Raw genomic sequence first — 15305 nt, 5'->3', positions numbered from 1 at the left:
GAGAACATGCAAACTCCAGGCAGGTGGTGCCGTGGTTGGGATTCAAACCAACAACCCTAATGCTGCCAGGCGGGAGTGCTAACCATTTAGCCACTGTGCTGCCCAAATGATGAGAAATTCATTCACAAAGCAAATTTTGTTTCCTAAAAGTAGACCCCTATGTATGTGTTCTGTTTATCATCAAAGATCAACCTTTTTCAACTAGAGCTCCATGGAACCCTAGGGTTCCTCCAGGGGTTGGAGGAAGTAAGGACCATTGTCCTTAGTGACCATCACACTAATGTACTGTGAGCTGTAGAAATAGTAATTATTAGCAGGGGTTACTTGAGACAGGAAAGTTATTTTAAATGTTCCTCCATGTTAAAAGGTTGAGAAAGGCTGCCGTAGATCCTTGGGGGCATGGATGGAAATGAATGTGCTGTATGTAAAAAGCTGCATAAATTGTAAGCACTATATATTAGTGCCTTTAATAATAGGTCACCCAGGGACAACAGTACTTCTAAAGTGCACAGCATGAAATCTGGTTTGCTGAACTTGATTTGAATTGCAGTAAAACTACACAAGAAGATTTAGTAGGAGTTGAATAGACAAAGCGCGAGGCTACATGGAAAAAGCTGAACATACAGGAAACAATGTCTTAGAATAGGGGTTATAAATCCGAAAGATTGCATTTAGGGTCTGGTGTGCCAACATAAAGTCGTTTTATTTATTTATTTAGAAAGGTGATGTTATCCTTCAATTAGTATTTCTCCATTTTAATGACACTTGGGGTTTTATCGTTCGTCATGTGCATAGGAGGCCGCTGAGAAGATAACCACATTTGAATTATTAATATTATTTATCGCAGATGGGGATTAATTTCCTCAGTGACAGATCTGGGATGGCTTTAGAGGTAATCATGCAGGTGGTTAACCAGAATCTCTGGAGCCACAATCACCTTAGATAACCCATCTTTGAGCTCAGCATCCTTCTATACTACAATGAATAGTGTCCCAGCATTCCAGGGGTGAGCAAAGCATGACTCATAGAACATACAATCATATGGAGGTTCTATGGATGCTGACTGTCACTTTGCGGGAAAGGTTCCACTTGATGGTCTCATTTTTTTTTTTTTTCAATTATGATGACAATGTAGCTGATAATGATGCTGAACCAGACAGCAAATGTATTCTTACCATAGGTTCCCTTTATTTATGTAGTGCAGACATTTTATCCCATTCTTTAGTATTATTATTATTATAATACAGGATTTATATAGCACCAACGGTTTGCTCAGCGCTTTACAATATGGGAGACAATACAGCAACAATACAGTTCAATACAACAGGGATTTGAGGTCCCTGCTCCTTGGAGCTTTGGGCTATATTTAACAGAAGACTTTCAAAAAATGATATAATAACTGAAAACTGCCTTTTTTTGTAAAGGCATGACCACAAATTACTCCCAAAGCTCCCTCTTCCTCTGTCCCACCATTATATTTCCCATCTTTTATTGCTCCCTATAACATCACAAGGCTGTAAAAAATGTTTGCTGGGGCTAAAGAGGAATTCCAGGCATGGATATTTTATACGTATTTACAGTATCTCCCAGAAGTGAGTCCACCCCTCACATTTTTGTAAATATTTTATTATATCTTTTTATGTGACAACACTGAAGAAATGACACTTTGCTACAATGTAACGTAGTCAGTGTACAGCTTGTATAACATGTAAATTTGCTGTCCCCTCAAAATAACTCAACACTCGGCCATTAATGTCTAAACCGCTGGCAACAAAAGTGAGTACACCCTTAAATGAAAATGTCCAAATTGGGCCCAATTAGCCATTTTCCCTCCTCTGTGTAATGTGACTCTTTAGTGTTACAAGGTCTCAGGTGTGAATGGGGAGCAGGTGTGTTAAATTTGGTGTTATCGCTCTCACTCTCTCATACTGGTCACTGGAAGTTCAACATGGCCCCTCATGGCAAAGAACTCTCTGAGGATCTGAAAAAAATAATTGTTGCTCTACATAAAGATGGCCTAGGCTATAAGAAGATTGCCAAGACCCTGAAACTGAGCTGCAACACGGTGGCCAAAACCATACAGTGGTTTAATAGGACAGGTTCCACTCAGAACAGGCCTCGCCATGACTGACCAAAGAAGTTGAGTGCACGTGCTCAGCGTCATATTCAGAGGTTGTCTTTGGGAAATAGACGTATGAGTGCTGCCAGCATTGCTGCAGAGGTTGAAGGGGTGGGGGGTCAGCCTGTCAGTGTTCAGACCATACGCCGCACACTGCATCAAATTGGTCTGCATGGCTGTCGTCCCAGAAGGAAGGCTCTTCACAAGGTGATGCACAAGAGAGCCCGCAAAAAGTTTGCTGAAGACAGGCAGACTAAGGACATGGATTACTGGAACCATGTCCTGTGGTCTGATGAGACCAAGATAAAATTATTTGGTTCAGATGGTGTCAAGCGTGTGGGGTGGCAACCAGGCGAGGAGTACAAAGACAAGTGTGTCTTGCCTATAGTCAAGCATGGTGGTGGGAGTGTCATGGTCTGTGGCTGCATGAGTGCTTTAGGCACTGGGGAGCTACAGTTCATTGAGGGAACCATGAATGCCAACATGTACTGTGACATACTGAAGCAGAGCATGATCCCCTCCCTTTGGAGACTGGGCCGCAGGGCAGTATTCCAACATGATAACAACCCCAAACACACCTCCAAGATGACCACTGCCTTGCTAAAGAAGCTGAGGATAAAGGTGATGGACTGGCCAAGCATCTCTCCCGACCTAAACCCTATTGAGCATCTGTGGGGTATCCTCAAACGGAAGGTGGAGGAATGCAAGGTCTCTAATATCCACCAGCTCCGTGATGCCGTCATGGAGGAGTGGAAGCAGACTCCAGTGGCAACCTGTGAAGCTCTGGTGAACTTCATGCCCAAGAGGGTTAAGGAAATGCTTTAAAATAATGGTGGTCACACAAAATATTGACACTTTGGGCCCAATTTGGACATTTTCACTTAGGGATGTACTCACTTTTGTTGCCAGCGGTTTAGACATTAATGGCTGTGTGTTGAGTTATTTTGAGGGGACAGCAAATTTACACTGTTTTGTACACTACTACTTTACATTGTAGCAAAGTGTCATTTCATCAGTGTTGTCACATTAAAAGATATAATAAAATATTTACAAAAATGTGAGGGGTGTACTCACTTCTGTGAGATACTGTACATTGGTCTGGCTTGGAAAGTACTTTGTCTGTAATCAATGAGATTAGGGCTAAACTGGGGGTACTGACTTAATCTCCCCATACTTTTCAAATGTGGTCGGGAATCCCCTCCCTATGTATGTCAGTTTAAAAATATGATTAACTGTGTCGATCCATGAGGCATGGCATCTCTGCACAATAAGTTTGCTGCCAAAAAAAAAGTCTTGGGGCCCTTTCACATAGGCTGGTTAAAACACAGACAGGCGGACCCGATCAAACCATCCATTGCCCTCTATGGAGTGGCAGCTGCAAATGGACATGTGTCCATTTACACCCGCCTGCATCCGATCTAATCCACTAAAAACAAATGGATGGGGATCCATTCCCCATCTGTCTAGTGGATTGGATGACAGTTGGATGTAAACAGACATTTGACCACCCATGGAGGACAGCAGGCTCTACTAATGCAGAGTGGACATGGACCTGTCACCCGCCTGCTCAGTGAAGATCAGTGGACAGATCCCCAGCTGAGCAGACTGATCTGCCTGTGTGAAAGTGGCCTTATGTATAGGTATCTGAAAAGACAAGGTTTTTTTGCATGTAGAAAACCAAATGAAGAGTTCTCCTTCTGCTGAGAATGACCAGGTCTCCCTTGCTAGAGTACAGAGGTGGCCAGACCAAGACATAGTTCCAAGCACACTGACAAATATAAGTATCATGGTCAGGGGTCAGGCTCGAACCAGTGTTCACCAGAGGTGGAGATGGGTTTCGCTGTGTGTTAGTACCTGGTCATGGTCCTCAGAATCGCCCCACCAGGAGGTGAGCAAGCTGGGGGATAAAGTAGAAGTGTAGGAAATAAGCCTAAGGTCGTAACAATTATTTGCAGGTTCAAGCGGAAGCTTAGTTGAGGAACAAGCCAAAGGCCTGTAACAAGTGGTAGTGGAGATAAGGACAGCCGCAGGTACACAAGAGAGGAACAAGATATAGGCTAGAGAGAGCACAATAATCTGGCAACAGTTTAAAAACATGGCATAAATAGGAAGTTCATGGGAGGAGCAATGAGTTCAAGGTTCACCAGAAACAAGGTGCAAGACAAGATTATACAAGGGTTCAGACAGGATGTTTTTCCACATCTGTGTCTCAACAAATAGAGCTACTGCTGGACACAGCAGAGGTCGTGGGTTCAGAAGCTGGTACTGAGAGTAGACTCAGTCTAAGGGATTACTTTTTGAAGATTTATTGCAGAAAACTTGGATAGTCGAGGGATAAGGGTGCAATACACTCCAAAATGTTAGAAGAAATTAACATGAGGAAAAAACAACAGAAACCTCTTGTGACAGCCTTTTTTGGGGGTAGGAGGGAATGGTTAGCTAATCTAGGACTCTATGTGAGTCATCGCAGTCCATACAGCAACCTCTGCTACTTACATCCCCAAACATGTGCACACCTGGAATCCCAGATCAAAGTCTTACTCACAATGTCCTAGGACAGCTGTCGCCTAAGTAACACTCTTTAGTGAGGTAGAAAAGGAACCTTTTCCAGACTGACCTCCACAGGTGATGTTCTCCAGCCAAGTATTTTTCAATATAGATCCCTTTATGCTCCCAGCCCAGCACATGCTGAGGCCCAACAGCACCTCTTCTCAGAACACACATAGGCTACCTCCCAGGGCAGCTGCCCCAGGAGAAAGATCAAGTCTCCCAAACATGAATCTTTTCCCTCAGCTAACTTTTGGGTGCCCCATCCAGGGTTTGGCTGAGAATAGATACATATTCATAACTTCAGTGGCTGACCCTCCTACGCTATTCCCTAGAAGCTTCTTCCAGAGACAGGCAGGAGCAATCATCCACTAAGTTTAGGGAAACCTGACCAAACCTAGGAAAATGATTACTACTCCACTGGGTACAGCAGAGGTAAAAAAAAAAACCCAACATGCAGCATAACTAGGGCAGGGTACTACAAAAACAAACAGGTAGAGGTGCACAAAATTGCCCCTTTTACTATAATTCAGTACAATCAAAGGGGAAGAAAGGAAAAAAAAAATGTTCATGAAAGCAATTTGGTAGGTACTCTAGAGAAAAGTATAAGCCAAAAGAACCAGAAGAAATATTTTGTTAAGAACATATTTATCATAGGCAATAGTAAGTAAGACTCCAAATGTCAGTAAGTAGGGGTGTACCAGTAAAGTAACACTGTTCTTTGAGGGTGCTGACTACTATTCAGATGACCGTAGAGTTGTCATACTCAGTTGTCCAAACATTAATGGGATCATACCACAGAGAAAGGTTAATATTAATTAGTGGAACACTCATTATACCGGTTACAGGTACCATACATGTACATTTGGGAAGAAATTTGGCAAGAGTATCCTATTAAATTGTTTCGGCACTTTGTTGAGAGTCGATCCATATCAAACAAAGTTTTTAAAACTTCAGTAGGCATCCCCCTACTCTGATAAGTCGCTTTGTATAATGGCCAATGAGTGTTGACTAATATTTTCCATGAGGAGGCTCATTTTGTTTGCCATTTTAGCACTAGGACTTGCAAGAATAACAGAGAAATAGGCCCAATAAAGTTCTAGCCATATTAGGCAAAGTTAAAGGATCGACTAGGTCCAGGAAACCATATTGGGCTGGGACATTATGAGAGATGGTGCTAGTAATAAATAGCAATTTTTTAATTTTGACCTTTAGATATGATTAGTAATGTGAACTAAGGTGTAGAAATTTTGCTTTCAGAATCCCTTAGATAGATGACAACCCTAAGCCTCTGAAAATCATATGAAGCCAGTGGGTGATTTTGGAAGGCAGAGGTTGATCCATTTGGAATTTAGAGAGATGGCCTTCTTTTCTAGATTAGTAATCTGATGTCTAACTCTTTTGCCTCTACTGGTTATATACTGTGTGTGGTCTGGATACAACTGATAACATGGTGGAATTTCTTGTATAAAAGCACCAACAGATCACGCTGGTGTCAGACCAATAAAGACCTAATGCCTTTTGCATGTGGGCCCTTATTTCTAGGGCATCTGTAGCCTTCAACGTAGATGTTCATTGTAACATTTTGTACCTTGTCGTTTCATTTCCAGATCCAGTCAATTCAGCTCCAATAATTATTGATAAGTTTGAACACCCGACAGTAATGGCAGGACAGAGAGTGGAGCTGCCATGTAAAGCCTCTGGATACCCAATACCCAACACCCGATGGCTGAAGGACAATGTCCAGGTTGAAACGGGTGGCAGGTTCCATAAAACCGTTGTAGGTTTGCTGATTGAAAACACCCGATCGTCAGACACTGGAATGTATATCTGTGAAGTATGGAACAGCTATGGCACCGCAGAGGTTATTGGATCACTGTATGTAAAACGTAAGTAAAAAAAAAAAAACTTTTATCTTATATGGACAACCCTCCTAGATTGCCTGATGGGTTATATTTTTAGATGAGAGAATATGGGTGTAGCTGTAGGTCAATGAGGTTGTAGCTGTAATAACATCTTAATTAATTTGAACTTTTTTCTAGGCAAAATTCCGAAAATACTTAGCAATAACATTAACAGATACACTTCTAAAAGATTATATGCCTGTTTTTTTGCTGCTAAATTCACTCATGTGGCTTCAATCCTGGGCAACGGTCAAATGGTTTGTGGCTGCCAGGATGCCTTGTAGATGTTTCACATCCTTAGAGAGTGCAGGGAGTCAGTTTTACTAATCAGACTCTGGACTGCAGTCAGAGAAAGAAGCAGTAGGCACAACCACTGTGCACTACTACTAAGCAGCAAGCAAAGACTGCAAAAGACAGTAGGGTGGATTTACTAAAACTGGTGCAGATATGCATGGTAGCCAATCAGCTTCTAACCTCAGCTTGTTCAATTAAGCCTTGACAATAAAACATGGAAGCTGATTGGCTTCTTTGCAGAATTGCACCAGATTTTGCACTCTCCAGTTTTAGTAAATAATCCACTATGTTTATAAAAGCCGTAGCATATACATCCAAATGACTGATTTGTATTACACAGCAGGAGAAGCTGTCAAAATGCAGCTGCTCCTGGGTAAAATGACATTTGCAGATAATCTGCAAGTATCATTCACTAAACACAATGCAATCGGTGTATTGTTTCATTGTATTTACTATTTTATTCATATGTAGTTCAATGGTGTGACCAACCATTCATCCTCAGCCTTATCAGATATGTTTTTTATTTTTGTTCTTTTTACTATTTTTATTATTATTATACATTGAATATTTAATAATAATAAAATTAACATTTCATTTTATAAATTTTTTATTCCTACATTACTTTGTCCTTGATTTTGTTTTGTTTGATTTTGTTATTTTTTTATTGTTTTGATAAAAGAAAAACTGCAAAAAAAATGTGTTTTTCATTTGCAACTAACTTTGGCATATATATTCAAATACACAGCACAAAAATTCCCAGAAAAGTAATCCACCTCCACCCTTGAAGGTTAATCAAAAAAATATATATATAAACTTTTCTCTTTTACAGACCCAAAAAAATGTCCAAAATAGCAAAAAACTCCCCACTAGTGTAACCAAATGTTCAGCAAAGTCTCTTTTTTCTTCTTTCAACGACAAATCTCTTTCTTAACACCCGCAAATTCTGATGACAATATACCTCAAAAGAAAAAAACTCAACATAGTGTCATACCTTTTTAATAATAAATACACACGTGCCCCTTACTGTGCAACATGCAATACTGTGAAAAAACTTTGGCATGTTTTGTACCAGAATCTTTGTTTTCATGTTTATTTAAATGGGACAAATAAAATGGATACTTTTTATTCACAGTAAAACTACGAAATGAACACTGGTCGAAATAGAATTAAAAATACATTTTTTTCTGTCTTTTTGTCTATAGATTAGATAGAAAATAAAATAATGTTTTTAAGACAAAATTGCCAAAATAAAGTAAAAAAAAAAATTTGTCTTGTTTGTTATATTAAATAAACTGTCTCATAGTGGAAATCTAAAAATAAGTCTGGTCCATATACAGGTACTAGAGCTGAACTGGTTAAATAGGAAAGAGGATAAGTTGTCCTTTAAGTATTTTATTATAAAAGTTATTAGGATGAAGTGAAGCGCATGGCCACTGTGACTGACATGCTAAGTGGAACTAAACTGGAAAACAAAGAGAGCAGCAGGGTAGTGCCATCTGCTGAGGAGTGATAATCATATACAGATGTGTATTCAATTATCTCCATAGAATGATATTACCCGCGGCAACAAAACCAACTGGATCCACAAAGGCTCCCACAATACCGGGATAGAAATGCTTTTATGGCTTATAGCTATAAAGACAGATTATTCTCAGATACCCTGTTCATTGTTTTGTCACCCAGGAACATAATACTAGCTGCACACATACAGTTCTGTCTTCACCCCTATATCTCTTTTTCTTACTTTCTATGTTAGTATTATGTTTTAGTTCAATTTAATATCATTGTATTGTTTTGTACCTATATGTCACCATTTTTTGTGAGTCCAGGGGTCTCCAAACTTTTTTTTTTTAAACAAAGGGCCAGTTTACTGTCCTTCAGGATTTAGGGGGGCCGGACTTTGGCCAGTGTGAGTAGAAAATGTCTCGACATCAGTGGGAGTAAACACTTGTTTCAACAAGAGGACTAGTGCCCCATTACTGGTTTTAGCAGGAGGAATAGTGCCCTATGGTTGGTATCACGGAGAGGAATAGTGCCTCATTGACAGTGTCAGTTGGAGGAATAGTGCCCCACTATTGGTCTTAGCAGGAGGAATAGTGCCCCATTGATGGTGTCAATGGGGGTAATGGTGCCCCATTAACCACTACCTGTCCGGACACTTTTACCCCCTTCCTGTCCAGGGCAATTTTCAGACTTCAACGCTATCACACTTTGAATGACAATTGCGCAGTCATGCAATACTGTACCCATATGAATTTTTTACAATTTTTTTGAGACAGATAAAGCTTTATTTTGGTGGTATTTATTCACCGCTAGGATTTTTATTTTTTTTGCTATGTAAATGAAAAAGTCCAAAAAATTTTTTAAAAAGTGTTTTTCTTAGAAAATTTTGCAAATAAATAATCTTTCATCATAAATCTTGACCAAAATTTATTCCGTTATATTTTTAGTAAAAAAAAAAAAGCCAAATTAGTTTATAACCAAAAATTATAATTTTTAAACTTTTTTTTACATTTTTATTTTTTTATATTATTATTTATGTTTTTTTTTTTTGTTTTTTTTACATACTGTCACCCTAGTGGTACAGTGTCACCATGGTGACACTGTACTACTTGTGGGGGGTGATGAAGATTTTTTTTTTTTTTTTTTTTTTACAGTGATTGCTTTTACACCCATGTAGGATGTAAAAGCAATCATTTCTCTTTCTCTCTGTCTGCATTCTTGCAGCCATTGAGAAATACTGAGTGAGCTGTGATTGGTCACAGCTTGTCACATGGTACAAGGCTGTTGTGAATAGCCTTGTACCATGTGACCTCTGTGATCATTCACAGATTTCACACATAGTAAGCAATGATGTCACAAGTGACATCTTGCTTACTACTTTGCATGTGATCACTGATTGGCCTATCAGTTATCACATGATCGGGACCTCGTACAGAGGTCCCGTCCGACGATCGGTGTTTCACTGTGTCCGGAGGACACAGCGGGCACCGGATCATGGTGCTGCGCGCTCCCAAGGAGCGCGCACAGCTAGGAAAGGCAGGTTGCCGTTTATGAACGGCAACCCGACCCTGGACTGCCACCGCCCTGCCGTTTATAAACAGCAGGCGGACGGCAAGTGGTTAATGGTATCAGTAGAAGGAATGGTGCCTCATCATTGGTATCAGTGGGAGGAATAGTGCCCCATTAATGGTGTCAGTGGGAGGAATGGTGCCTCATCATTGGTGTCAGTTGGAGGATTAGTGTCCCAAGGGCTGGATAGAGTCAAGCAAAGGGCCGCATCTGGCCCCTGGGCCATAGTTTGGAGACCACTGGTCTATACTATATATATATTTGAAGAGCAACTCCACTTTTGTTGAGAAAAAAAAATTCTCCTCTGGGTTGATCAACGTACATTGCAGGGATTTTAACAGACTTTGATGCAGATTCCTACCTTTAGTTATTCTAAAGAAATATCTGTTTGTTTGTGTTCATGTGGAAAGTAAATCTAATGAGAGGGATTTTTTAATGTTCAATCAGGTGCTGACCTTGCAGAGTTCTACTGAGGAAAGTGGCAGGGTCTGCATCCCTTTAGACGTGATGTCCTTTTGGGAGTATCTCACCAAAGATGACACTTTTTTTTTTTTTTTTTTGCAGAGGATGCCCAAAATGTGACTTGTATCTTAGTACAGGCTTCTGGGAAAATTAGTAAGCCAATCGCATAAGCAGGAAATTACATATCTGGGTGGCATTCTGTATACCAACTGTGTACAGAACGCCTCCAGGTTGCATTTTGAATTTTACAGAAAATTATTGCACTGCAGATTGAAAGCAAAAGGTAATTTTTAACCACTTTCAACTGGATGGACGATATATGACATCACCAGGTGGTTATACCAAATGGTTATACCAGGACGATGCCTGCAGCTAAAGGTATCATCCCAGTATTAAACGTTTCAGCCAGCAATGGGCTTTTCTTTTGAGGTGATATACAGCCACTCAATCATTTATACAGGCAGCAGAAGGGGGTGCTCCCGCCACCTCCTTTCCTGGGTTCTCCCATCTGATTGGGGAGCCCAGGACTGCTCTGACTGGTGGCTTCCTGTGCACTGCACAGAGGGAGAGGTATTGATGCTGTTGCTCCCTCTCTGTGATACCAGAATCCGGAAGCAGCGATGATTTAGTTCCAGTTTCGGTTCTGTGTTTACTAGATGGCTACCAGCCAGAGAAGCAGCTGATCAGACCGATCTGTGTCTAATTGGCTGCATTGAAGGCTAGAGGAGCGATCTGGGGTCTAATAGACTCCAGGTCTCTCCATAAAGAGGACCTGTCACGGCCCATGCTGTCAAAAGGGAATGTTGTTCAACCCTTATAGCAATAAAGTTGAAAGAGGAACACAAATTAGAGGGACAGTGTTAAAAAAAAGTTTTTAACAAAAATAAATTTTAAAAATGTAAAGTGCCCCCCCCCCCCCATGATCACACACAAAGTACCGCACGCCTATGGAAACGGTGATCGCACCACACATGTGAGGTATTATTGCATATGTCAGAGCAGGGGAAATATTGCTAGAGCCAGACCTCATGTGTAATTGTAGAGATTTTTAGGTACCGTAGTTTGATGCCATTCCACCGGCAATCACGATTTTGAAGCGTGACATGTTGGGCATCTATTTACTTGGCATAACATCAACTTTTATGTTTTACCAATAAACTGTATAATATACTGTGTTTGTGTTCACTAAACTTCATTAAATTTTATTTTCTCAAAAAAAGTTTGCGTTTAAAAAAACGTTGAGCAAATACCATGTGACATAAAAAATTGTAATACGCACCACTTTATTATTTTTGCTTAAAATATATATATATATGTTTGGGGGTTCTAAGTAATTTTCTATCAAACAAATGCTGTTTTTTACATCTATGTGAAAAGTGTCAGCATTGGCCAGGTAGGCAAGTAGTTAAAAACATGCAGTTAAAATATGACTTGTGAAGCAATTTTATATGCTATATTATTTTTTTTTTTAATTCGCTATTTTTTTCCCCCACAAAAGTGAAGTTGCCCTTTAAGGTTCCATTCACACTAGTGGAATTTCTCCTGCGTCTCCCATATGGAAGAAAAATATATTTGAAATATATATTACAAATATATTTCTCAAATATATTGACATATATTTGAAATGCTACAATTTTGGCCATATTCAATATATTTCAAAATATATTTAAATTAGTGGGCTACCCGACAAGCAAAGTACAAGCTCAAATTTGCACACATATATGTGAACCTAGACCAAGTGAAAGAAATCTCCCAGCTTGCCTCATTGCCAAAATATGAATTGAACTCCAAACTGTATGTACTGATCTGCATTGAAAGCAATGCCCAGCTTTCTTGTGCTGGAATACAGAACAACTACCCTCTGGGGTTCTGTAAGTTTAGGGTGTATGCAGGTGCCAACAGGTTGGGTTGTTATTAGACAGGGATGTGGAGCTCCCCAGGTGGGGAAGGGTTATTGTGGGCTCTCCCGTTTTCCTGGGCTTTTCCAGGCTTTGCCTTCTACCCTGTGGGTCCTATAGAAAGGGGGAAGGGTATGTCCAGGAAGCCGGAGAGGACTGCATTGGAATGAGCTGATGGATCCATGCCAGAGGATGTAATCAACGGCAACTACCAAGCACTCATCAAGAGAACCCACCAGTAATGGACTCTGCCAGTAATGGACTTCTACCTGTTGAGGTATGCCTGGGCAGCCTAAGGACAATAGTTAAAGCTTTTTGAGTGTTGTGGACTGTACTATTGCAGCCCTCTAGTGAAGTTCCCTGCACTGTTTAAAAGCATGGTCTGAAGTTACGTAAAGCGGTGCATGAGGGTGCATGGGGTATCTAGAAGAACAGGGCCTGTAAAGCACACACAGCGTGGAAGAGGAAGGCCACCCCAAGAAGAGTCGCAGGAGAGTAGTTGCCATGGGTAATCATGAACTGGTGGGACTGTGATAGCAGGCGGTGAGCAGCAGTACCCGGTGTGGGTGACAGGTCCTTCGATGGCAAGGGAGTCAGTACCCTGGCTCCCTCTCTAGCAGTCAGTTCTCCTAAAAAGTAATTGGGACCAAATCCATGGTATGGGAGAAAGAAGGAGTTCATTATGTGCATGCATGAGGTCCGTGCTAGTGCACAGCGGGACCCCATTGTGTCACTGGGAGTGAGGTGGCAGAGATATGCTGGACCAGTGGAGAGGGCACGGGCTTTGAGATGCTCCTACTAAATACAACATTCATAAAACAAAGGTGTATAGTGACAGTACATTTTACAGAGAGGCTCTGGATGTTGTACAACTGCATCGCTCATCTCTAATCTGATGTTCCACCTTAATGCTGACTTTCACATGAACGTAGCTCCGCCCAGTCCTAGGCATTGGTGAGCACATGCACAAGAAGAGGTACCCTTGCATGCAGGATAAGTTGGCCCCACCCACAAGGGCATAGGATGAAAGGGTTCAGTTGTCTAACAGGGAAGGAATTAGGGCAACTGCTTGGTATTTCAGTGAAGCAAAATCATTGTTGTTGGCCCTCCTTTCTCCTACCGATCCTGCCCAATCTGTGTAAAAAAGATCTGTGTACTCACCTCATTTTATTCCGCTCAAGTCCACTCACGCGATCCTGTAGTTCTGTGTAAGGGAGCACTCGACAGTGGCTGTGAATTCCTGGAGCTCATAGACTCCCATGATCCAGCTGGCACTCCTTTCTCTCCCCTGCAGCAGCTGCCCACTGACACTGGGAAGCTGCGGGATCGCGTGACCAGACCGGAATAAAAATAGGTAAGCACACAGATCTATTTTAATACAGGTTAGGCAGGATATGGAGGGGGGAAGGCTATGGGAACTAATTTAGGAATAGCTATAGTTAGGCTTTTATTCCACTTTAAAGAGACAAAAATGAAACTGTGCATGTACCACAGAGATGAACTACATGTTTTTTTCCCCCAGATATACATTTTAAAGTCTGTTCACCTCTTTAGCGGGTTATTCATTTTCACATTTTTATTTCATAGCTTTTCTTAATCTCATTTCATGATCATTCTACTTGTTGCGTCCTCTTATCCCCACCCCTTTTTTCTGATTCTTTGTGGTGCTGTATGTCATCAGTACATAAGTGTTCAAGAACAATGGCCCTTTGAACCACCCCAGCCTGACTGCACCTTAGGTAGTATTGTAACCAAAGGGTCAACATAATAGCCAGAGTACCAGCGTATTCAGAAGCAGAAATGGCACTATTGATTTCATGACAGGTTCACTTTAAATATAGTGAATAAAGGAGGGAAGCACCACTCCATGTATAAAGTCCAGAATCATATTTTATTTTAGATCACTAAGGAAAAGCTAAAGTGTTTAAGGGGTTGTAAAGATCTCCTTTATTCAGGGCTGCCGGGCTAAAGCATGATGTCCTCTCCACCCATCCCAAGACCTCCTGCTCTCTAGCTCTCTTGTCTCCTCCTCCCATGCTCATCTCCAGGACTTCTCCAGAGTCTCTCCGATCCTCTGGAACTCTCTACCCTTATCTATTCAGCTATCTCCTACTCTGGCCACCTTTAGGCGATCCCTGAAAACTCATCTCTTCAAAAGAAGCCTATCCCACCTCTAACTAACTACTGAACTTTTAACTCCTCCATCAGTTCATCCCTCACAGCTATTACCTTTTGTACCACTTGCCCCACCCTATTAGGTTGTAAGCTATTATGAGTAGGGCCATCTTAACCTTTTAGTATTTTAATATATTGTAACTGTACTGTCTCCCTTTATATTGTAAAGTGTTGCGCAAACTGTTGGCACTACATAAATCCTGTATAATAATAATAATAATGATGTAAGACTTCTAACATGACCATGGGCAATAGATCACCTGTGCTTCTTATGATATTATCCTGTCCAAGTCCCGTTTTCTTGAGCTCATTCAACATTGAAGAAGGAGGATATTTACATCAACCTGAAATGTGTTGGTTTGTCTGGGGCAATCTCAAATAAAATATCATTCTTAAGCTTCTATCCTTTATTCATATTTGGACCCTCTACAGAAGTAATAGGACAACCAGGACAACCAGAGCTGCTAGTCATCACGAATATAAAAAATACACAGTCCTTTTATTTACACATTGAGTGATCCAGTGCTCCTCATTACTCAAAGAATTATTTCACTTAGTTCACTTTAAGGACATTGAATATCCTTTATAATAGCTAAACCTTCTCAGAGTGTATGTTTTCCATAGGTTCTCCAGTGCACCTGAGACATTGTGTCATCATGGTGGCTGTAAATCCTCTGGGGCTTGGGAAGAACAGATGTGTCTGGGTCTATAATTACTCTCCAGATAGATCTGCACTAATATCTATATAGTTATGTCCCAGCGGGCCCCGGATCTTGTTTACTTTCTATGTCTCATATTGTTAACTCTCAGGGCTCGTCCACAATAGAATGCATA

At 40.9% G+C, this 15305-nt stretch overlaps 1 protein-coding gene across 1 annotated transcript in view; it reads left to right on the top strand.

Annotated features, from left to right (window-relative positions):
• The window catches only part of DSCAM (DS cell adhesion molecule), a 765341-nt gene that overhangs the window by 286188 nt on the left and 463848 nt on the right, over window positions 1-15305 (top strand). Inside the window, exon 5 of the mRNA XM_089677896.1 lies at window positions 6277-6555. Within this exon, the coding sequence (XP_089534022.1) occupies window positions 6277-6555 (279 nt within the window). The remainder of the gene's footprint in view (window positions 1-6276; window positions 6556-15305) is intronic.

The sequence above is a fragment of the Staurois parvus genome, unplaced genomic scaffold, assembly GCF_062004578.1.
Source record: "Staurois parvus isolate SC_StPar_1 unplaced genomic scaffold, SC_StPar_1.0 ptg000195l, whole genome shotgun sequence".
NCBI classification, from domain to species: domain Eukaryota; kingdom Metazoa; phylum Chordata; class Amphibia; order Anura; family Ranidae; genus Staurois; species Staurois parvus.
Note: the sequence above shows the minus strand (reverse complement) of the source record. Positions and strands in the feature narration are given on the sequence as shown.